Genomic DNA, 23,294 nt, shown 5'->3' with positions numbered 1-23,294 from the left:
GGGTATAAGCCCCGGTTGTTTCAATTAAAGTAATTTAATTAAACTTTGTTAACATCAATGTGTGAATGTCTGAACAAAAGACGGTTAAATATGAGTGAACGCTGCAAGGTTCTTAATTGAAAGAAGTAACTAAATATTTTCGCTTAAAGTAAATTAGAACATTTTTTAACGAGTATCAGCATAATCGGTTGACTAAAACTGTACGCTTGTAAGTGTTAAATGTCGAATTGTCAAAAAAGCCAGACAAAATAATAAAAATGGCAAAATAAGTATGTATGTACGATACGTCAAATTAGTTTGGCATTACCTAGACAATTGATTAAAACTTAAAGCCAATATACAATACATATGAATGAATATATTTTTGTATGCATATTTAGAACTTTAAAAAAATACTATTACTTGAAAAGTGATGAACAATATTCATAGTTACTCGAATCAAGTGTTTGTGTCCGATTACATGTGAGACAAAGTCAATGTACTTATGTAAGTTAATGCTAATTGTAAGTCATGCTGCTCATACACATTGTATTGTAATGGCAGTCCAGTGTTTTCGCCGCCGCTGCAACAAATATATTCAGTTTGCAGAAACAGGCGCACCACATTTAGATCGACATTGGGAGTTTCACTTACAGCTAATTCAGAATCATTCATGTGGATTTAACACACCAGTGAGGGTCACAAACACGCACGTGAATATGAAAGGACAAAAAAATGATTTGACATCAAAAGGCTATCGGACAAAAAGTCCAGCTCGACGAGCTTTAAAATCGTGTAGTGGCAAAACTACTATTGCATATGCATATCCTACAATTATCAAGTATCAATATTTTGAGCTTACGCTTTTGCCATTAAAATTTGAATTTAGTTTCGAATAAAAAAAAACGCAATCGTTTGAATTGTGAACCAAGTCGCAAGTGGCAACCCTTAAGTGCATCAAATTCACCACACAATGAAAATTGGGTTAAGCGGTCAGTGGATTTAGGTCATGTTCCAAGAGGACGATGACGAGCTGGAGGAGCAGTCGTCGCTTTCTGTCGTTGCGCTGCTACCCGTGGGCTTTGGGCCCCAGATGCGCACGGTGGCGTCGTCGCTTGCGCTGGCAAGTAGGGACGGATATACTGGATTCCAGGACACACAGTTAACCGTCTTGGTGTGACCAGCTAACTTGGCCAAGGGCTCCTCTCGCTTCAGATGCCAAATATACACAACCTTGTCTTCGCTGCCACTAGCCACAAAGCTCTCGTTGACGCCGCCAAAGCAAGAGTGTATAGCGAAATTGCTCTGGCGTATGCCCTGGAAGCGACGCACCAAACACTTGTCCTCAATGTCCCACAGATGCAGTCCTTGGTTAGAGACATTCAACAAAGCCAAGCGATCCGCTGAGTTAATGCTAAATGTCATAATTGGATGCGGCTCACGCAGTATATCAAAGTCCGAACGCGGGTTGTCAAAGTTGTAGCTGAAAGAAGGAAAGGTTAAGACCTGTGTAGTTAAAAGTTCAACCCTCTACTTACCCTCTGATGCGATAGTGATTATCGGCAGCTAATATTGTTTTGTTGTCCGCCCTAAAGGCAACGCTGTTGACACGCACCCCCTCCCAGGAGTCAACGAGAGTGCCGTTCAGATCACACAAATAGAGCTGACCTTTTTGGCCTCCGCAGACAAAATGATTGCCATCGCGACTGAAGGCACCGCAGGCCAAACTATCTTCTAATGATTGCGAGAACTTGACGATGAGCTTGCCGTCGTCCACGTTCCAAATGTAAAGTTCATGCGAGTCCTCAGTGCCACCCACTAGAATGAGCTTGGAGTCCGGACTCCAGCTAACGAAACTAACGTTCAGCTGTGACTGGCCCTCAAGCACACGCCGATGCTTCAGTGTCAGCTTGTATGGATCTACATCCCAGATGATCACAGTAGAGTCTTTGCTGCCCGTGGCCAACTTAAGGCCGTCGGGCGAGAACTTACAGAACCAGACCTCATCGCAGTGTTCGGTCAGCACTTGTATTGTCTGCATGGGAAAGCCGTCAGTGGTACAGCAGTGATCTGTCAGCAGGGAAACATTCTGCAGATTTGTCTCCCAGGCCATATCGTGGCAGGGGCAGTTCTGGCTTTGCAGCTCCACTGCTTGTTGGAGAAGTGTACGCAGGCGACGTGGCGACATCATGACCGACGGCGGCATAAACGTCTGCAAACGTTCCATAACATGCGCGCGCGAAGTTATGCCCTTGCCCTCCCACTTGGCGCGCTGATATAGATCGTGGTTAGTAGAACACATCATATATGAGGACAACTGATGAACACGCGATATGTTATGCTGCAGTGGCGTCAATTCACTGCGGAGCACATGGAGTGCATCTAGTGGATTGCCATCATCCAAATGCTCCAAGTACTTTTGCTCTAGCAGTATAAATTTCATTTCGGTTATGGTTGACGATTTGCCATTGTCAATCAATGCTTCCAAATCCTATATTAAAATAAAATATTCTATAAATTATGTTTTGTAACAGCAGTGCACTCACCTTGAGATCACCATCTGCCTTGACCCAGTCGCCCACCAGCACGTGCTCCCTGAACTTTGTGGCTGATGGATGCTCCAAATAACAATTGGATTCACCCATGAGCGTCTTTACCGACTTCTCCAAGCCCACGTCGTGCAGATATTGGCCAATCAGACGTATTATCTCTTGATTTGATTTGTCCAAGTGTATGCCACTATAACTGCTGTTACTCTCGCGATTGTTCTCGCCATCCACAGCGCAAATGTTGTTGCTGCCATTGTTATTGCCTGCAAATCCATTTTGTTTGACATCGTGACCATTTGTAGTATTATTGCTATGGCTGCTGGATGACTGAGCTGTCTCATCTCCAGTTGGCCCAGCTGCAGAGCTAGCACTTCCTGCCTCGTTAGCTACATTATCATTGCTTGTCGGTGGCATCTCTACAGTTGAACTGCCTGCGCCTGCTGCTGCGCCAGTTGCGGCTGCTGTATTCTGCATATTCATAACAGGATCAGGGCAATTGTTGCTACTACTTTTACTATTGCTACAGTCCTTTCTGGACGAGTTCTGTTGCTGATTGTTGCTTGCGTCTAAGGTTCGTTTTCTTCTTCTTTCTTCAGTTGTGGTTAAGGACAGCTGCTGAGCTGCTCTGGATGTAGATGCTGCGTTGGTATCGACCGAATCTGAAACTGTTGAGGATCCTCCTGAGCGACGTCCCTTTTTGCGCGGCGGCTGGTCCCCGGCTGAGGCACCAGTTGCAGCAGCCTTTTTGTTCTTTCTATCAATTTTGAGTACTTTTTGTGAACCACACGGCAACAAGCAGCCACTCTTCTCTATTCTTCGTCAACACCGACACAATACCTATCCGTTGGATTTTGTTTATATCAAACGCCCGCCACTCCAACAGTAGTATACAGCGATAGGTAGCCTTGATAACAGCTAACTCCTCTCCGACGCCAATATATGACTAAGAAAATATAAACGACGTAAATTAAAAACAATTTTGGACTGAACACAATGATAAATATAGCAAGATCGCATTTTACGCACTTAACAAAATTGTATCTTTATATGTATGCTCATACATGTGCAAAGTGTTTATAATATTACATTATTATATTTTTGCATTATGAACGATTGATTTTATTGATAAAACATTCAGTCAATGGAACCTAAGGGCATTGGGTTGCAATTTGCGATTATTTTCGTTATTTGCATGTTAATGCATGAAGACCAAAGTATATAGGTGCATACATATGTATGTATATTGTCATTATATACTGATAAACTTCCTGTAATCTGCATTTCAGTAGACTCGTGTCAAGTTTTAATTTTCAAGTGTTTGCTCTATTTCCACATTATAATTTTTAAATGTGCTTTACAAGCCCCTTAGTCCTAATGGGAAAGCCTCTATTATAATAAAAATACAATGTAATGTACCATTTCCCATATTTACTTATACACACACAAGTGTGCGTGTCTACATACACAGCTTTATAGATGTATGCATGTAGAAAATGCATTTCCTATAATACAGGTTCAGCTACAAAAACAAGAAAAACAAAGAAGAAACAAAACTGCTACTAATACACTCGCACTTTTTTGTGGCACTTTCTATGGTCGTGGCATAAAGAAAGCATAGAAATACATAAGCCATGTAAAACCAACATATTCTAGGCCATTGAAAACGCAAGCACTAGCGTCAAAAGCTAATAATTAAAAGATTGATTACTCTTCAATGTTAACTCTTTGTAACACGCACATACACACACACACACCCACAAGCTCTTTCATCACTTGCATACATATACTTATTACACACATGCACGTACATAAATACAACAAACTGCATATGTATACAGCTTATCTTTTTTTATTTCTGCATTTCTTGCTTAACGTTCTTCGCTTATACATTAGTATGTACTTAATTCGTGTATTTAGACGCTGACGTTCTTATTTTACATTAGTGATATTATTATCTACGTTTTAATGCACTTTCAATTAATAACACAATGATAAAACAAAAACTGTCATCGAAAACTGTTATCGACAAACCACCACAAACACGACTATTCTGTACAATCAAGTCCCAACAGGGTTGGAGAACAAAAATATTTAGCTAGATACTTCTGAGCAAACTTTATAGAACGGAAAGATATAAATTTTTAAATTGTATGCAAGCGTATTATTTTTGAATTTTTTTTTTTGCTCACGCACTAGCTATGAGAATTAACAGCAAATTTTACACATATAACAAACAATTTATTATCTAAGATTAGGTATTTTACTTCTTACGATTTGCTAAGATACTCGTAATGAAAAATTCTCCAGCTTTGTAGGAGCTTCGAACTAGTGGCCCACTAGCAGTATACAGAAAACCAAGCTCATTACCCCGATTCTCCCAGTGCTTAAACTTCTCGGGTGTCACATACTCAATAACTTTAAGATGCTTCTTAGTGGGCTGCATATACTGGCCAAGAGTAAGGCACTCTACACCAGCTTTTCTAAGGTCCAACATGGTTTGTTCAACTTCTTCATCAGTTTCACCTAATCCCAACATTATGGAGCTCTTTGTGATGAGATTAGGATTAACACGCTTCGCCTCCTCCAACACCGTTAGTGTTTGCCTATAGTGAGCACGGCGATCCCTCACATATGGTGTTAGCTTTTCTACAGTTTCAATATTGTGCGCATAAACATCGAGACCACTATTAGCAATAGTTTTAACACACTCTAAGTTCCCACGAAAATCTGGCACTAAACACTCGACAAATATGTTTGAGTTACTGAAAAGGAAGCAAGATTAATCCAAATTTTATTACTGTGACGCCATCTTCCTTACCGTGCCTTTATCTCACGGACGGTCTCTGCAATGTGCTTGGAGCCACCATCTGGTAAATCTATAAAAGGCAATTTTATAAAATAACAAACTGGTTAAATATTAAGGCAACATACCATCGCGATCCACAGACGTCAACACTATATAATCTAAGCCCCAGGACGAAATTGCCTTTGCGGTATTAACAGGTTCATTAACATCAAGCGGTGGTGGAGCACGCGCTGTTTTAACTGAGCAAAAACGACAGCCGCGAGTACAAGTGTCTCCCATGAGCTGTTATCAAAATAAAAACTTAAACTTAGCTCTAAGCTTATCAGCAGGCAGGTTAAAGGGGATTTTACCATAATTGTTGCTGTTTGAGTGCCATGCTCGCCACCACCCCAGCACTCGCCGATATTGGGACATCTTGCCTCCTCGCACACAGTCGACAGTTTAAGATCTCGTAGCTGCGACTTTATCTTAGCATAATTCTTGCCCATAGGTATTGTAGTCTTTAGCCAAGGTGGAAGACGCAATTGTTCGGTTTCTCCCTTAGCACGACGCAACTTGCCATCGTAATCTTCCCATTCATCTTTAACATTCTCCGGATTTTGTACAAAATCTTGAAAATTTGGCCCCTTTGATAGTCGTTCACGAATCTCTTCAAGTTTTTCCGTGCGCGTCGATGCTGCACGCTACAAAATAAGTCCTTATACATCAACGTAATAAAAAATGTAACTCCAAATTTGGGTAAAGCTTACCACAATGATAGCACGTTGAGTATCTAAGGGAAGCTTAAGATTTCGCAGCATTGTTCTAACTGGAAAACTTAACAAGAGCTTATCAATTGTTTATTAATGCTTATGAAATACAAGACCAGCTGTTTAGCAATCGATGACTTTTCATGCCATCACCGATACATATTGTGCCTATCGATTAGAGTTATAACAAGTTTGTAGTTTTTAAATGTATAGCAAAGAACTCAACTACTGTAAATAGTCAAAATTCTTTATTTATGTATGTAAGTATATACATATGTAAGCACGAAAATACGAAGCAAGTATGTATATATAAATGTGTATAAATGTTTTCATGATATTGCTTATGTTATACAATTATAGTTAAAATAGACAAAAGAAACCAATGAAAATAAAAAGATATCGGCGATATAACTCAAAAAAGTTTTTGGACGGAGAATATGTGTTGCATGTTGACATTTGGGGAAACTGCATACTCTTTGCAAATGCCAACTCTTAGCTCCATTAATTTTAGAAGCTTTCAGAAGCAATCATATAACATACATGTACATAATTGTTACTGTTGTGCGATACTTTAGTGCCTCTGTCAGACTGAAGTTTATATAAATGGCAGCTGGCCTAAATCTAGTGGAAATGTATCAAAACAATAATTTAACTAAGTGAATATTTTAAAAAGGTTAGCATAAACTTAATCTTAGGGTTGAAAATAAAAGCTTAACAGTAAGCATTGATATCGTTGCATTTCGGTGTCGTTTGGCTTCTTTATGCCTAATTGGTGATTGAATGTTTTTCATCCAGTCCTAGAAACGATCCTTTGAAGTTGCGCTATATTCTAGCTCATTCAAGTTTTGTATTTCCTGCAGCTCCTGAAACTTTTCGTGATCACGAATATGTGCATAGTTAGCAGAAAGACACATCAGATAATGTACAAGGCTAAGTATGACCAAAAGCGTAGATAGTGTGGCCAAAATAAACATGACCTCTGCGTTCTCAACACCATCCTTGCAGAATGCTTTTTGCTCATATTTTTCACAAACTTTCATATCCTCAAGCTTGGTGTTTGGTGGAAACATGAAATCTGTAAATATGTTTTAGATAGAAAAGTAAAATAGGAATGTTGTATATAACTTACGGAATTGAGTCAAGTCAATGCAACTTTGGGACTGCTCTACGCTCGAGCACATATTCCAGAACATGGTATATATAAATGTTACAATAACGAGGAAGCATAGAATAAGTGTCCACACAAAGTTTAGCAAATAAGTAATGCCCATAAGAACTGCACAAGAGATGCGTCCACCTACACGGGAGCGCCATGCCCGATAAACCTTATAGCGTGTAGCTCCAGTGGCCAAAAAGCCCACAAATAGAATCATAAACCCAAGAGCTGCCATACCAGCGGCAATTATGACAAATATCATCTGAACTGCTTCAATCCTGTATAAGAAATTGAAAATAAAGTATGTGATTTTAAAGGCTTTTGATTAGACATACCATATAAGACGCAGGTGAAACACTTGATCCATCATTATAACCGTGAGAGAGGCGCCTCTGTACATGGTACCACAGAATATTCCCACACCCAGCAGACACATAAGTGTTGCTATTAGCGTTGCGTAGGGAATACGCGCCATACATGATTGACAACAGTCCGCTAAAACAATAATAATCAATCAATGAAAATATATAACAATTTTTTTCAAATTCTCCGCAAAGTTTTGACTATGAATTTTGCATTACAAGAGGCGAAGGTGAATTACATATACATTATTACATATACATATGTATGTTCATTGTACATAACTATGCTCAAAGATAAGACAAGCAAAATTAACTGTGATTATCGTATCCGTATGAGAGTGTGTGTGAACAAAATATGAAGCAATTGTGCAGCAAACAATTATACAGTATGTGCTGTTCTCCATTTTTTCACATCGTCGTCCTACCTTCACCACCGCGTTCTGTGTACCTGTCCAAGGAGTGCTCCGATTGGTAAGCACTATGACGTCGATTATGGTACGGATTATTGTTGTAGGCGCGTGTTAGCACACCTCCGTCATCTTCGAAATTCGTTTCAAGCAGTATTTCCTCTCGTGGATCTCGGGCGCGCTCCCGATTATAGTTATTGCCTTTCCCAGGCATTTTGTCTATTAGATCGAGGGCTTGTTCTTTGGATAATAAAATATGTATTTTCTTTTTAATATTTTCTTTTTCTATAAATACTAAAAATTTTAAGCTCTTGACGCGCGTGAACTCAACACAAAAGTGAATCACTCATGTATATAGAAGCCACTCTCTTAATGCTCCAACTTGTCAGTGTGCTTGTATGTATCTAGTGAACTCTTCTCGCTCAAAAAATTATCGTTTGTTGTTGGTGAGAGGTGATGAGGTGCGGATAAAATTGAAAGCCAGTTTGTTTGCTTACGAGAACTAAGAACAGAGAACACAGAGAGCAAGCCCGAGCTTATCTTGCACACGCCTTATCAATGTGTGTGTCTCTCTTTTGTCTCTCAATATTTCAGTGAGAGCATTTGGATAGCTGCTCTTTTGATTTTAAAATAAGCTGACTGCAGTCAATTTAAGTTGTTAATTGTGAAGGGTCATCCATTTGTAAGCTACTACAATTAGGTTCGGGTCGCAATCAACGGTCAAATACTTATAAATATGTAATTCCGCACTGATCATAATTTATGCAAAAGTACAAGTAGATTATTTATTATATATATAAAAATGCTTATATGCATGCAATAAATTGTTTAATTTTAAGCAAACATTTAGTTTATGTTTATATATATGTAGTTTAATAAACAACTTAACATTTTATCCCAAAAAAATATATTTAACACTTACGCATTTTGTTTTTTCAATCTTTGGTTGCAAATGTCGATAGAGAAAATCATATAAATAGCGTTACAGCTTTGTTACAGTTACTATGTTTACATGTGGCTGAACATACTATTAAGTATCTAGTACGTGTGTATGTAAACTCAAACCAGTTTTAAGCTTATGGGACAGACAATCGAATAGCAAATTCACACCAGCCAAAAGTTAAAATATATGTTTTTCTTTGTGCGTAGCAACTTATATTTGATAAATGACTAAACTTGCGTGCTGTTATAACTTTACTTCACAACTCATTGAATTCTTGTACTTTAAAGCTCGCGAATAAAATCAAACAAACCAAAATCAAACTGTTTTGAGCTGAGAAATACACAAACTTATTATGTATATGTGTGTTAGAGATGGCATCGTGCAGAGACAGCTTTATGTTTTATATCGATATGTTGCTGCAAGAGTATCGATGCTTTAATTTAGTACAAAATACTCGAAATTTGTTTTGGTACAATATCAAAACACGAACGAAGCTAGGATTTAATTTAAAGGTGCAACGATTTACCAACAATCAAAGGTTGCTCTGTAAAGGATGTGTTGTACATCAGCAACTAAAGGTTTTGCTCTTCATCAACAACCAAAGAATATGTTGTAATTTGGCTTTCGTAAAATTGTTATACGTAGCAAACACTTTCAAATCAGAAATGTAGCAAAACAATTGCCCATTTGGTTAAAATTTCCAAAAGTAGAGCTTTCAATCTGTGAACTTAGCGAAATCAAAAGGGATTGAGAAATTGACAAAAAATTATTGCTGAGACGTTTCCAATTTGTTTTTCTAGCACATGATTTATTTTTATAAAATTGTATACGTTTAATAATTAATATTACAAGTACATTACATACATAATTAATTAATATCAAATATGCATTAAGATTTAGTTTATTAATTAACTTCACAATATGTATTTCTCGTTTATATATTTATTCTTTACTGCTCTGCATTTCTTGTTATTTTAATATAATTATTTATACGCTTTTTCTACTCACGCAATTATTACATTACATTATTATAATCCATGTATTTATTATTGACATTGAGTCTGAATGTGTGTGTAGTATATATGTGGATGTGTGTGTGTGAATCTGTAAGTGCGAGCTTGGTTAGAAGCACCCGCAACTATGAATAATGTAATATTTGTGCGTCTTAACTGCGTGTCCCGCAACTGAGCTTCGAGCCTTGTCTTGGATTGTGCAAAACTAAGTGAAAGGAATTTTGAATCGAAACATTCAGTCAGAATACATTAGATGAGCAAACAACAGCAAACAAAAAATAATATAATTTATTGTAATCGATACAATTTATTTTAATTTATACGAATGGGAAACAACCATTGACTGCGACCGCGAATTTTAAATCACAAATTATATACTTTAACGAAAATTGCATGAAGCGCTGAGCAGTAAATAAAATAGAGTTTCGATCATCATTAGGGCAGAGCAGAGCAGGAGGGGATCGGTCGGGTGGGCTTACTGACTTGTAGTTGGTATTCAAACTGCATACATAATACTCTCGTTAAATTTTGTAATGAATATTGTAAATTATGCATATTCCATATTCCATATTATTATTATATTTATTGAACTTGCATAATCAGAGAAGTTTTGCTTGCTGTTGTCTTGTTTATTACATTGCTGTCTGCTATTCGTCTTGTTGGGATACTTAACAAGAGTTAAGATAACTACTACCACATACATTATCATAATTATTACCACCATGCCGCATCAGTGCCACACGCACATTGCCACGTCAAAGCAGACTGCATCTTGATAACCAACTGTCCTTTGTTCGACTCTCCGTTAATTTCAGCTGATGTCCACCCTTGGGTGGATTGTTCGCCTCCTGAAACGCACATCGTCATTAAAAAACTTCACACAATTAATCAATTAATATTTTACCATGCGCTTTTCTGTTTTCGCTTTGATATCACTGGCAAGGGTGAGGAAGGCCTCTTCCACATTGATGCTGGCTTTGGCTGACGTTTCCATAAATTTGATGCCATATTCAATTGCCAACTGCTCTCCGCGCTCCTTTGAAACCTAAAATAATACAGTTTTGTTAAATAGCCCTTGCGTGTGGATAATACCTAATATGCAATTGATATTTAAATTTAATCACGGCATGCATCAGGAAGCTTATAAATTATATGTTACTCTACTGATCTTTTGATCTTATAGATTGCTTAACTTTAGAATTACCATTTTAAATAAAGTTTGAATGCTTACCTGTCGCTTATCATTCAGTTCACATTTGTTGCCCAGCAGCATTTTCTCCACATCGGCGGCAGCATTCTCTTCAATATTTCGTATCCAATTTTTAATATTTTCAAACGATTTCTCCTGCGTTATATCATAGACCAGCATAATGCCCATAGCACCTCTGTAATATGCCGTGGTGATTGTTCGAAAACGTTCCTGGCCGGCAGTATCCCTAAAATAAATCAGAGTTCAAATATAATATAAATATAAATCATAATATTAATGCGATTTTCAAAACTTACCATATTTGCAGCTTAATTTTCTTGTTATCCAACTCAATTGTTCTAATTTTAAAATCAATGCCTGCAAATAGATGCAAAAGAGAGGCATGTATAAGTATGTATGTGAAAAACAATAAAAGTAACTAAGACAACCTCAAGAACAATCTTGCGGTTAATCTTATAAAACAGCTCACAGTCTCAAGTGGGAAAGATAGAGGACGGAGCAGAAAATACGCAATTGATAGAACAATTTGTTGCCGTTAAGTAAATAACCCAAATTTGAATTAGTGCATGCAAATGTGCCAAATTCAAAAATAGACAAACTGCCGAGCTCGTGGTGCTCTATATAGTATGTATGTACATCAGTATACATATATGTACATATGTGTCTGTCTGTTTGTTTTCATATACAAAACAAAGTTGTGTCAATGCTACGGATGGGACAATGCATTGAGATTCTGCAACAAAATACTTTCCCCAATCTCAGCTTACAGTTAAAACAATCAGCTTTCTTTTATCAACATCTTTGTATGGTCACTTCCTTTCTTGCTGTTTTCCCCCCACTAGAACATTTTCCCTTTCAGCTGCGTCCTCGTCTGCAGAGCAACTACTACGATAGTTATGATGAATGCCAAGAGAAAGAGAGAACTTCAAGTGAGTCATGATGTGCGGGTGTGTGACGCTGCTCACAGCTGAGCCAAGAAGCGAGATTGAGAGCATACAAAGTATTCGTATGCGTGTGCGTGTATGCGATACCAGTGGCGCGGCGTCATAATTAATTAAAAATTTGTACAGAACGCGAGCGACAAAGCAAGGGAGAAAGAGAGAGAAATTGTTGTTGATTGCTGTCGACTGTAGCTGTGACTGATGCTGATGATGTATGCACTTTGAAATGTTTGGCCGAGGGCTTGTTGTTGTTTCTGCTATTGATCGCCTGCTGATTTGCGTAGCTCGACAAGGATAATGCGCAACTCACCTATTGTGGATATAAATGTTGTATTGAACGCATCTTCTGAGAAACGAAACAATATGCAAGTCTTGCCAACACCAGAGTCGCCGATCAACAATAGTTTGAACAGATAATCGTACGTTTTGGCCATTGTATTTTGTTGTTTTTTAGTGTTAAATCACAGTTGTGCTTCAGCTTGTGCCAGAATATTTGTTAAACAAAAAATGATTTCCCCGCAGCTCTCTCTAACCGCGGCGGTTGTTTCCTTCTTTTGGCGTTATCTTCCACGTCGATAACTGCTGCGCTGCTTCGTTTGTATGGCGATGGCGGTGGTTCTCGATTAATATTACACACTACACACTTATGTTAATGCCTAATGTCGGTGATTAAGTTACTGCGGGTATCACTCTTTATATATAAATGAGAGTACATAAGTTTGGGCTATTGGATTTTGTATAAAAAATTCATAGACGTAACCACACACACAGTCACAGACACAAACATTTACACGCAAGCTTTTTTCTTGAGCTCTCTTGCTTTAGCTCTGGTTGTCTTTTGTATGTGTCGATTTTGAGTCTGTCAAAAAAATGGCGACGTAGTTTAAATCACTTTCAATTGTTACAGAAGCTAGCCGCGCGTTGATGTTCACGTTGTGTACGTTGTGCACTTGCACTTTTGTGTTGTGTTGTTGTTGACTACACGTAAAAATTACGCTTAATTATTGCTTTCTAATTACGCCCGTAGTACATTTTCTCGATTTTCGATATACTTGTTGCAGTATTGTAAAATGAGGCTAGTCATAATATTAATGGCCTTAGGTGCGCGAAAACGTTGTCTGAAAACTATCGCACAGCTGTTGAATTCTCAAGAAACAGCTGGCAATAAAAAGCGCCAATTTCAAACGACATGTTTTGCAAATTTTTGTCTAGTAAATTCTACTGAATTATTCTATGGAGAGGGACAATCTTTAAAATACATTTGCAAGTTTACAATTGAAATTGAAATTCACTGGGAGGCATCCAATGATCAGAGTATCGATACTTGTCATATATTCATTAAATTGTCCAGCACTTCTTAGTTACTTGCGTACGCATCCCTGGCATCATTTGTCTGCTTAAGCAACACTGACAGAAACTAACTAGCCAACAGATGTTTTAAAAGTAAAAAGCAATGAAAGTGTGACAAAAAAACAAAGCTTATTTAAAAATAAATTATATAAAACTTGCTTTTGCATACATATATGACTCTGTGTCTGTGATTTATACTCAAGGCCCGCCAACGGCAACAAATAGTTTAAACAAATGTGAGAAGTGAAGTCACAAGACGATTATGGGTACGAAGGAATCCAAACATGCATGCATCAGTTACGAGGATGCAGTCAAACGTGGTAAGTAGAACCGTTGACTGACAATAAGCTTAGATTCAAATCTAAATTGGGTCATACACACTATTGACAGGATCTAGATGAAGAATACAACAACAGTATTATAGGCTCCAAATGCACCAACACAGGTGTAATTTGCGCTTTATCGATTCTGTTGTTGTTTTCTATTTTAATTCCTACATTCTTATGATGTTATTTTTTAAGTTTATAAGAGTTGATACTTTACATTTTAGACATATTAAATAAGTTTGCTTTCTTTGTGTGCGAGTGTTTGCAAATTTCAATGGTGTGTTTGAGTATTAGTATTTGCGTCGTCGCCACCGTGACGTCACAATAGAAAAGCACAGCTATTTAATTTGTGGTGGGTTGGCCTTAGGGGAGCGGGAGCAAGTGGTCAGCGCTCAGACACAAAGCAACTGCAAAACACATGCAATTGCAGAGAAAAAAGTTAATAGCTGCAGTAGTAGTAGTCATAGTTATTGTTTCTCATGTGCTTTCAATGACGCCTGTGTTGACTTTGTTGTTGCTGCTGTTTGTTTTGTGTGCCGTTTGATTTGTTGCTGTATATTGGTTCTGTACTCTTTTTGTTTATGATCGACTCACATTGCTGTCGGTATTGTTGTTCTTTTTTTATGGACCACAAAGCTAAAGAAAACGAATGTTGCTGATAACACATACTATGCATAGCATGTATGAGAGTACTTGTTTAAGTAGTTGTGTGAATGTCTACACACCTGCTTACCACAAGCAGCGCCAGAACTCCCCCCCTAGCCCACACATCAATGTCAAATGCAAATGCACGAAAATTCTGTCAATCCAGCAGTTAAAACAATAACAAACAAATCTCAGCAATGAAATTCCATTGTTATTTTCATTTTGTTGTCGCGTGACGTCGCATAATGTAAATAATAATAATATTTCTTTGCCAACGCAATCGCAATTAATCTGCCTTGCCTTTTCACACTCAATTTGTGATTAAAAATCGCTGTTATGCTTAACCTGGAGCTGGAAATGCGGCCGGCACACATGAACCCCACAACAGCGCCATTAAACAGATTGATTTTATTCTGACTTTTAATTGATTACGCGTGTAATGCGAAAAAAAAAAAAAAACCCATACATACATACAAGTGTCTGTGAGATTGGCAATTGCACTGGTGATTTTTCGTCAAATGAGTCAGCAACATTCAAATTATTTAACTCACACTTACATATCTACTGAACAATATTTTTTGCAGTGTAGCTGTTAGCTAAAATATGAATTGGCAGCAGATTAAATTAAAAGTATAAATATAAATGTAATCTAGAGCGGCACTCCAAAGATTATAATACGACTTACATAATATGCAGAGCGTAACTGAATCCATGTCAAGTTTATTTGCTAAAAATACTTAAAAAATTGATCTTTAACAGTTAGCGATGTGGAGCTGCGGCGCCTCAAAGATGCTTTCAAAAAGTCGGCCGGCGTGGGCCGTCTCTATCTCAGTCGCAATGCATTCCAGCAGGATGTGCTCTGCGAGGGTGTGCCGCCTAAAATAACGGATATGCTCTATGCCGCCTGTGGTGGCACCCAGCGCGGTATCTCCTTCAAGGATCTGCTATGTGGCTTAGTGCTCATTACACGCGGAACACAGGAAGAGAAAACCAAGTAAGTAGTTAACAAAGCCTTGAGTTAATATTTTTATGCATCGTTTGACTATTTTTTATAGATTTCTCTGGAACTTGTACTGCAATGATGCGGGCACCTATATTAATAAATCGGACTATGTGCGCAATGTGAACTTGGCACCCTTCGAAAGCGTCTCGCTCTTTGCCCAAAGCGAACGCGCCAATTTCGAGCAGTTTCAGGACTGGGTAACTAAACATCGCAATGCCACTGTGCTGTCCAATTGGCTGCTAGCTGACAATTGTGTCAGCCTCACCTCGGAGCTGGAGACACCCACCTTCTATCAAAGTCTAGCCGGTGTTACACATCTAGAGGAAAAGGTTATTCCATAGTATTGGTTGTCGTGTGTGGAGATTAGGGGTGGGTGTTGACGCTTGAGTTGCTTTTAAGACGTTGTTTTAGGCTCCTGTTCTGCGTAACGTCGCGACTGAATTAGATGTACGCTTGCTTAAATGTTTACTCTTTCAACAGGACATTGGCGATTTAGAGAAGGAGTTCTGGCGTCTGAAAAACACCTCGCAGAATGGCCAAATCGATTTACAGTTTCTGGGTCCTCTTATAAGCCCGCCCATACCAAAAAATGCGCTCGCCGGTCTCTTCAATGCCTTTGATGAGAATCGCGATGGCCACATCGACTTCAAGGAACTTTGCTGCGGCGTCAGCGCTGCCTGTCGTGGACCCGGAGTAGAACGCACGCGCTGTAAGTTGCGACACAAAAAAAAAATAAAAAAACATCTCTGCTTAACTAAATTGGTTCTTTTTGAAAAGTTTGCTTTAAGATTTTCGATGTGGACCGTGATGGGGTGCTGAGCCATGAGGAGACCTTACAGATGATTAATGTGTTACTGTTTGTGGCCAAAGAGAATCGCGATACGCAACAATATAGAGAACTAACCAAGCAGCATGTCATCAGCGATTTGCTGGAGTTTGCGCAGCGGAAGAGCTGCGATGGTTTGCCCAGCGCCTTGACGCGCGATAATGTCTCACTGACGGCGGAGGACTTCATGCTTTGGAATGTGCAGTGCAGCTTGCGCTTGATGCAACCGTTGCTGGACCTCATCTTTGAGCTGTGTCACATTGTCTTTGGTCTATGGCCGCAATGCAAGCACATGGAGTACGATATTGTGCGTGGTTGGCTGCAGCGTGAGGAACGACGTCCGTACCGCGTTGGACAATTCTGGTATCTTATTTCACGCGACTGGTGGCTCAACTGGATGCAGTACACCCAGCACACGGCGCATACCTGTGAGTACTGTAAACGCACTGCGAGTCAACGCAGCGCTGTGGATGAGGCGCTTGTCTGCGACGAAAGTTTCAATACACACAGTCTGGAGCAGCATGATAGCTACTCCCTGGGCTCGGCTTCAAACTCTGGCAGCAGTGGCATATCCGCTGGCCGTCATTGCGGGCAGCTGCGTCCTGGACCCATAGACAATAGCAATCTGATAACCGTCAATACGCAACGAAATATACGCACGCTGACTGGTGAGGGGGGCCACTTGAAACGTGACACGCCGCTCGTGCAGAGTCACGACTTTGAACTGGTGCCCAAGTCGCTGTGGAAAGCGCTTAATCGTTGGTACGGCGACAATCTTCCGCTGCCACGTCAGGTAAGAGGCCTTAGCCACAGCACATAGCGCCAGCCCAGCATTAAAGTTGCTCCATGTACTTTGCAGGTGATACAACCGCCCAACTCGGAGGTCGAACTGGAGCTCTATCCACTATATCTGCGCATACTGCTGCACCAAGCGCAGACAACATCCAACGCTGCAGGCGGCAGCAATCAGTTCAACAGCTGGAGCTCCACAGGAAGCGGTGGATACGGTGTGCTGGCCTCTGGTGGCGGCTATGCGGCCATTGCTGCTAGCAGTGTGCTGCAGCCACCAAAGCGTTACCTGGCCTACACTGCGGCCTTTAGTCGACTGGCCACGGTGCGTCAGGTGGGCGAGTTTCTGTGCGAGCAGTTGCGTCTGAAGCCGGAAGATATTAGACTGTGGCATGTGCCATCGTCAAGTGCCACGCTGGATAACAGTGCCATATTGCTGGAGGAGGATGCCATGTGCCTGAAAGAGCTGTTGATACGCGACAACGATCAGCTGCTGCTGGAGATACGGAACAAGGATCTCACCTGGCCCGAAGAGCTTGGCTCGTTGGCCAGCGCTCAAAGCGGTCAAGTGGGCGCCAACAGCAACGATCGACGACGTCTAACGCGCAGCTCCATTATGTCCGTGCATGCACCTGGTGCTACGGGTCTGCACAATCTGGGAAACACCTGCTTCATGAATGCCGCACTCCAGGTGCTCTTCAATACGCAGCCCCTGGCGCAGTATTTCCATCGTCAGATGCATCGCTTTGAGCTGAACACGGCCAACAAACTTGGCACGCGCGGTCAGCTGGCCATGCGCTATGCTGAGCTGCTCAAGGAGATCTGGACGGCCACAACGCGCTCCGTGGCGCCGCTCAAGCTCCGCTTCTGTGTCAACAAGCATGCACCGCAGTTTGCCGGTGGTGGACAGCATGACTCGCAGGAGCTGCTGGAGTGGCTGCTGGACGCGCTGCATGAAGACCTCAATCGCGTTACAGAGAAGCCCTACAGCGAGCTAAAGGACTCGAATGGGCGACCCGATAAGATAGTAGCCGCCGAGGCCTGGTCACAACATCATGCACGCAATCAGTCCATCATTATAGATCTATTCTATGGCCAGCTGAAGTCCAAGGTGAGCTGTCTGGCCTGCGGTCACGAGTCTGTTCGCTTTGATCCCTTCAGCCTGCTCAGCTTGCCGCTGCCCGTGGAGAACTATGTGTACCTGGAGGTGTTAGGTAAGTAGCTGTACCCATTTGTAGACAACTTCAACTGACTTATACCCTTTTTATACTGGCAGTAATCCTCTTGGATGGCAGCGTGCCCATCAAATATGGTCTGCGTTTGAACTCGGAGTGCAAGTATACGGATCTTAAGCATAAGCTGGCCACACTTTGCGGACTGCAGCCGAGCTTAATGCTTATCTGCGAGCTGTGGAACTCACAGATACGCCAGGTGCTGGCCGATGATGAGAAGCTGCGCACCCAAAGCGCCAAAGAGCTCCATGTCTATCAGTTGCCGGAGCAAAGTGGCGCACGCACGCGTTCGAACTCAGCGTTGAGCATGCACATTGAGCAGGGGCTCAAGGACATACAGCGCAGCTCTGGTACGACTTCCATCTCCTAGAAGTGAACTTCTTTGTTAATCTGTTTTTACCTTTAGCCTTGATAACGGCACAGGATTCGCTCTCATCGCTGAGCACGCTGCAGACTTCCAATCGCACCGCGAGCTTATCGCGTGCGCTCTGCAATGGCCATTTGAGCGATGGCCAGGATGTTGAAGCCGAGTTGACCAAGTACAATAGCCAGGGACAGGGTCAAGTGCACGAATTGCCGACAGATGATGCCGGAAAGGTAAGCCGGTGCTTTGGAAAGAGAGAGTGCATGCCCCACAGTCTTTTTTGCTTCAAGGTATGGCTTCTAATCTATATTAACATACACGTATTTAATATCCTAGATATTCTATCCTCTGGGTCTCATTTTGAGCTCGCAAATAAATCTTTACGAAAAATTCCATTTCATTTGTCTAGGATAAACTCGCTCCAGCGATGACCCTCCCGTAACTAAAGCATAAAAAGCCAAAAAAGAAAAGTAAAAGTACAAAGAAAATTTTGCACAAGTTGCAGAGAATTCCGCCCTCGTCTGAAATCTAAATATTAAATACCGTTATGTTAAATAAACAGTTGCCGTTTCCATTCAAATTTGTTTTGGTTTGTGGGCCACAGTTGCCATCGTTACACCCTACACACCAACGCCCCTTTGGTCACGCCCCACGCCCTCCTAACTTGTTATTGTTCCAAGTATTATTTCGTAATCGCACAACTGTTGAAAATGGCATCGCTCTCTTGTAATTTATTGTAATTTCTCTTAATACTAATACACGTATTTATTAATAATTCAAATTCCTTTTGTAAATTAAATTGCTTTTCAAAACTTAGACTCACGCATTTGCTGCTAAACATTGTACTTATAGCTCTTATATTGTTTATTATTGTTGCTCCCATAACGAGTGTATATTTTTCGTTTTGAACATCCCTCTATCTCTATATCTCTCGTCTCCTCTCATCTAATGTATAAAGTAGTCCTTGGTATAACTTGGCAGTTCAGCTGTATTTGTATATATGGGTGATTCATGGTATAACAGACACTATTCTATGCTTATAGCTTTAAGATCGAACTATGTCCGTCTTTAATCAAAATTAATAAATTTCCAAATACTTCTTATTATTACATGTATATATAGCTTGAATCACTCTCAACTCGTACAGCTTGTAATTGCTTTAAAGTTTTCATTCTCACGGCCAACACCCCCACAATGTTTATTCAATTAACAAGTTTATTAATTTAGTTACTCCATAGCTAATTCTGAACACCCGCAATAATTTCAAGTGTACGATTTTTGTAGTATTTGAGCGTTTATCCTAGTTTTTTAATTACTAAAGTTGCCTATTTGCGAGTAGTTACGTTAATTTTCAAAGCTTTCAAACACCCACACACACACACACTCTTAACTACACATACATTCATAGCTATGTACAGACTTATTTACTAATGTCTATTTGATTCGGCGCAGGAGTCTTTAATACTAAGCTGCAGTCCGGAGAACAATTTCATGGACGATTCAGCTAAGCAGAAGCGCATTTCCTCTACCAAACTGCTGCATACGGAGAGCAACACCAGCTCCGCCTCGTACACAAATCACTCTGGCGAGAACTCCATGGAGAGTTCGCTGACCGAGCCCATGCCAGTGGCAGAGTTGGCTGGCGAGGAAGGCGTCTGTTATAGCCAAACTAATAAACACTCCAGTGGCCTGAGCAGCGCACTCACATTGGGCGCACATAGTCTGGAGCGTCAGGCGACCATCGATAACGATGACAATGTGGTGGAAGAGCTGGCGGCTGAGGGCGAGGAGGAAGAAGAGGGCGAAGAGCCAGATCAGCAGATAACCACATCGCAGCCAGAGAGCACGAGCGGTAATCAAACCAGCAGCGGCGTCTACTCCCGTCGCTCCTCACAGCCCTACAAGGTGGGCAAATACCTGGTGGCCGTGCATCGCAAGATCACCAGGCACGATAGCTATTTCCTCTCCTACCACAAAACGCGGCCCAGTCTGTTTGGTGTGCCATTGCTTATTCCCAACTCTGAGGGTGGCACCCACAAGGATTTGTACTGTGCCGTCTGGCTGCAGGTCAGTCGGCTGCTGAGTCCGCTGCCCGCAACCACCGAACAAGCCAATCATGCTGCCGACTGGTGAGACTTCTTCTCTTCAAATAATCCATAACACCAACTCACTTTGCTTTCTCTGTTTTCTTTGTGCAGCGATGACAGTCTGGGATATGATTTTCCTTTTACATTGCGCGCCGTCAAGGCGGACGGTCTCACCTGCGCCATTTGCCCCTGGTCAAGTTTCTGCCGCGGCTGCGAAATACGCTGCAACAATGACTACGTGCTGCAAGGCGCGCTGCCACCGATCAATGCAGCTACAAGTGAGTTGCGAGCAACTTGATGCCTTGATCTCAATACAAAACTGTCTTTTGCTTTCAGCGCCACAAATGAGCGTCAAATGTCCCTCGTTGCCAAATCTGGAGGCGAAGCGTGCACCAGAGTACACCGCATCGCTATCGTATACGCCAACCACCAAATATTTTGAAGACTTTACCATTGCCATCGATTGGGATCCAACAGCATTGCATTTACGCTACCAAAGCACCTTGGAGCGTGTAAGTTAGCTTCGGAGCAGTTGATGCCATCAAGTATTTTCATGGTTTACTATTTCAGCTTTGGGTGGATCATGATACAATTGCCATATGCCGGCGTGAGCAAGTGGAGCCCGTCGATTTGAATCATTGCCTGCGCGCCTTTACCTCCGAGGAGAAGCTGGAGCAGTGGTATCACTGCAGTCACTGCAAGGGCAAAAAACCAGCCACCAAAAAGCTACAAATCTGGAAGCTGCCACCCATTTTGGTGCGTTGTATGCCTCAAACTTGAATAGTTGAACTACCTTAAACATTTGTTTGCTTTGCTTGACAGATTGTGCACTTGAAGCGCTTCAATTGTGTCAATGGCAAGTGGGTCAAGTCACAAAAGGTGGTGCATTTTCCCTTTGACGATTTCGATCCCACGCCGTACTTGGCATCTGTGCCACAGGAGACTATTTTGAGGCACAAAGAGCTGCTGGAGCTGCAACGCTTGCCATGCAGCACTAGCGCCAGTGATGTGGTCAACGAGCTGGATGAAGTCGATGCCAGTGACAAGACGCCTGCAGAGGCGAACGAGCAGCTGACTGTCGCTCTGCAGCAGGAAACACCGCAAGTCGCTGTCGCACCCGCTAGCAATGCCCTGCGGCAATGCAAATCGAGCAATGCGGCCAAGCGACAACGTCTGATATCCACCAGTCTTACCAAAACGCCAATTGTGGATGGCGAGTTTGAGGATTATCATCAGCATAAGCTCAAAGATGATACCGATGAGTTTGATCCCAAATACAAACTATACGCTGTGGTGGTGAGTATCTCACTCGATCAGCTCCAGCGGCAGTTTCCAGTACTAATCCTCTTTCTTTATGCGCAGTCCCACTCTGGCATGCTCAATGGTGGTCACTATATATCCTATGCATCAAACACAACTGGCTCCTGGTATTGTTACAACGACAGCTCGTGTCGCGAAATATCACAAAAGCCCAACATTGATCCCAGCGCTGCCTATCTGCTGTTCTATGAGCGTCAGGGCCTGGACTATGAGCCCTATCTGCCCAACATTGAGGGACGTGCGTTGCCAAATGCTTCCACCATGCAGCTGGAAGTCGACGAAACGGAGGGTGAACTTAAAAAGATGTGCACTATATCTTGAATGCATTAACTTGGGAATCAAAGGCTATGATCGAGGGCTTCACTTCAATCGCTTACTTATATTTGTGTGCATGTGTGTGTGTGTGTGTGTGTGTATGTGTGTGAGAGAAGAGTACGAGTGTGGAATATGTTTATTATGATTATTTTTTGTTCTGTTATTTACTATTTTAAGCTAATTTGCTGTTCTAGTTATTTAAGTTGCATACAACGTTTTAGTTTAAGTTTGCGGGCATTGTTATAAGCATTCGCACATCAGCGTGGCAATGTGATTTTTTGTTTTATATACAACTACATTTATATAATATGCTTAACAAATATGAACATTGTTTCTGTGTAATTCCAAACCATAGCTCAATCAGCTTGTTTGTTAAATTTGTTTTCTCTTTTTTTTTTGCTTTTTATATATATATATACATAATCTACTTATAGCAATAGCTTGTATAAATTTAGCTCATGTTTTGTTTGTTGTAATCTGTATTAGGCCGATAAAGCCCGCTTGTAATTATGTTTATATATTATGTGCAGATTCAGTTTATTTTGTAATATTTGTAAATAACTGCAATTAGCTTGATATTAATTTAGCAATATTCATATGGAAGGGTTTTTGAACGAATTTCTAAAAATACTTGCACGCCTTATTAAGTTGGCAATATATAGATGAGGCACCGAATCGGTTCTGAAAATAAGTATTGCGCCTGTCAAATGACTTCATTATGTATTTTATATTTACAAATTATATATATATTATACAGATATATACATAAAAACTTAATTAATTTATACACTATAAATAAAAGAAAGTTATCAATAAAATGGAAACCTATCGCTTGAAATGAAAATAAATTCGATTTTTTTTATTCGAATCTAAACTCTATACGTTGTAGCTTAACTAGCAAATCAATTTAATGGTGAAACTA

General features: G+C 40.8%; 5 protein-coding genes across 10 annotated transcripts; 1 reads left to right on the top strand and 4 right to left on the bottom strand.

Annotated features, from left to right (window-relative positions):
- Positions 1-18: 18 nt before the first annotated feature.
- Positions 19-4,532, bottom strand: LOC108600518 (WD repeat-containing protein 26 homolog). 2 transcript variants are annotated; one of them, XM_017988163.2, is made up of 4 exons: positions 4,337-4,532; positions 2,526-3,471; positions 1,518-2,470; positions 19-1,462 (listed from the first exon to the last, which is right to left on the bottom strand). In XM_017988163.2, the coding sequence occupies exons 2-4, from the start codon at positions 3,006-3,008 to the stop codon at positions 982-984; spliced, it is 1,917 nt and encodes a 638-aa protein (XP_017843652.1). In that variant the 5' UTR covers positions 3,009-3,471; positions 4,337-4,532; the 3' UTR covers positions 19-981. The 2 variants fall into 2 exon arrangements, with proteins under 2 accessions (XP_017843652.1, XP_033149382.1); XM_033293491.1 differs by having other exon boundaries at positions 4,429-4,530.
- A 153-nt stretch (positions 4,533-4,685) lies between these two features.
- Positions 4,686-6,214, bottom strand: LOC108598962 (lipoyl synthase, mitochondrial). Its single transcript, XM_017985733.2, has 5 exons — positions 6,084-6,214; positions 5,685-6,017; positions 5,460-5,616; positions 5,347-5,404; positions 4,686-5,290 (listed from the first exon to the last, which is right to left on the bottom strand). Exons 1-5 carry the CDS (start codon positions 6,132-6,134, stop codon positions 4,789-4,791), a joined length of 1,101 nt encoding a protein of 366 aa, XP_017841222.2. The 5' UTR covers positions 6,135-6,214; the 3' UTR covers positions 4,686-4,788.
- A 209-nt stretch (positions 6,215-6,423) lies between these two features.
- Positions 6,424-9,284, bottom strand: LOC108598477 (neuronal membrane glycoprotein M6-a). Of its 2 annotated transcripts, XM_017985126.2 has the most exons (5): positions 8,931-9,284; positions 8,027-8,248; positions 7,575-7,734; positions 7,213-7,517; positions 6,424-7,158 (listed from the first exon to the last, which is right to left on the bottom strand). In XM_017985126.2, the coding sequence occupies exons 1-5, from the start codon at positions 8,932-8,934 to the stop codon at positions 6,881-6,883; spliced, it is 969 nt and encodes a 322-aa protein (XP_017840615.1). In that variant the 5' UTR covers positions 8,935-9,284; the 3' UTR covers positions 6,424-6,880. The 2 variants fall into 2 exon arrangements, with proteins under 2 accessions (XP_017840615.1, XP_017840616.1); XM_017985127.2 differs by lacking the exon at positions 8,027-8,248 and having other exon boundaries at positions 6,427-7,158.
- A 601-nt stretch (positions 9,285-9,885) lies between these two features.
- LOC108600972 (ras-related protein Rab-8A) lies at positions 9,886-13,170 on the bottom strand. 2 transcript variants are annotated; one of them, XM_017988833.2, is made up of 5 exons: positions 12,426-13,170; positions 11,471-11,531; positions 11,196-11,400; positions 10,869-11,009; positions 9,886-10,812 (listed from the first exon to the last, which is right to left on the bottom strand). In XM_017988833.2, exons 1-5 carry the CDS (start codon positions 12,547-12,549, stop codon positions 10,720-10,722), a joined length of 624 nt encoding a protein of 207 aa, XP_017844322.2. In that variant the 5' UTR covers positions 12,550-13,170; the 3' UTR covers positions 9,886-10,719. The 2 variants fall into 2 exon arrangements, with proteins under 2 accessions (XP_017844322.2, XP_017844323.2); XM_017988834.2 differs by lacking the exon at positions 12,426-13,170 and adding an exon at positions 11,603-11,620.
- A 2,127-nt stretch (positions 13,171-15,297) lies between these two features.
- On the top strand, positions 15,298-23,086 carry LOC108600512 (ubiquitin carboxyl-terminal hydrolase 32). Of its 3 annotated transcripts, none has more exons than XM_017988151.2 (13): positions 15,298-15,430; positions 15,492-15,768; positions 15,920-16,148; positions 16,217-17,058; positions 17,125-18,268; positions 18,331-18,636; positions 18,693-18,883; positions 20,103-20,779; positions 20,849-21,015; positions 21,074-21,249; positions 21,308-21,493; positions 21,560-22,033; positions 22,100-23,086. In XM_017988151.2, exons 1-13 carry the CDS (start codon positions 15,327-15,329, stop codon positions 22,376-22,378), a joined length of 5,052 nt encoding a protein of 1,683 aa, XP_017843640.1. In that variant the 5' UTR covers positions 15,298-15,326; the 3' UTR covers positions 22,379-23,086. The 3 variants fall into 3 exon arrangements, with proteins under 3 accessions (XP_017843640.1, XP_017843639.1, XP_017843641.1); XM_017988150.2 differs by having other exon boundaries at positions 18,693-18,940; XM_017988152.2 differs by lacking the exons at positions 20,103-20,779; positions 20,849-21,015; positions 21,074-21,249; ... (1 more) ...; positions 21,560-22,033; positions 22,100-23,086 and adding an exon at positions 19,060-19,294 and having other exon boundaries at positions 18,693-18,940.
- The last annotated feature ends 208 nt before the right edge of the window (positions 23,087-23,294 follow it).

This window comes from Drosophila busckii, chromosome 3L (assembly GCF_011750605.1).
Source record: "Drosophila busckii strain San Diego stock center, stock number 13000-0081.31 chromosome 3L, ASM1175060v1, whole genome shotgun sequence".
NCBI classification, from domain to species: domain Eukaryota; kingdom Metazoa; phylum Arthropoda; class Insecta; order Diptera; family Drosophilidae; genus Drosophila; species Drosophila busckii.
This window is presented reverse-complemented; position numbering and strand designations above follow the sequence as displayed.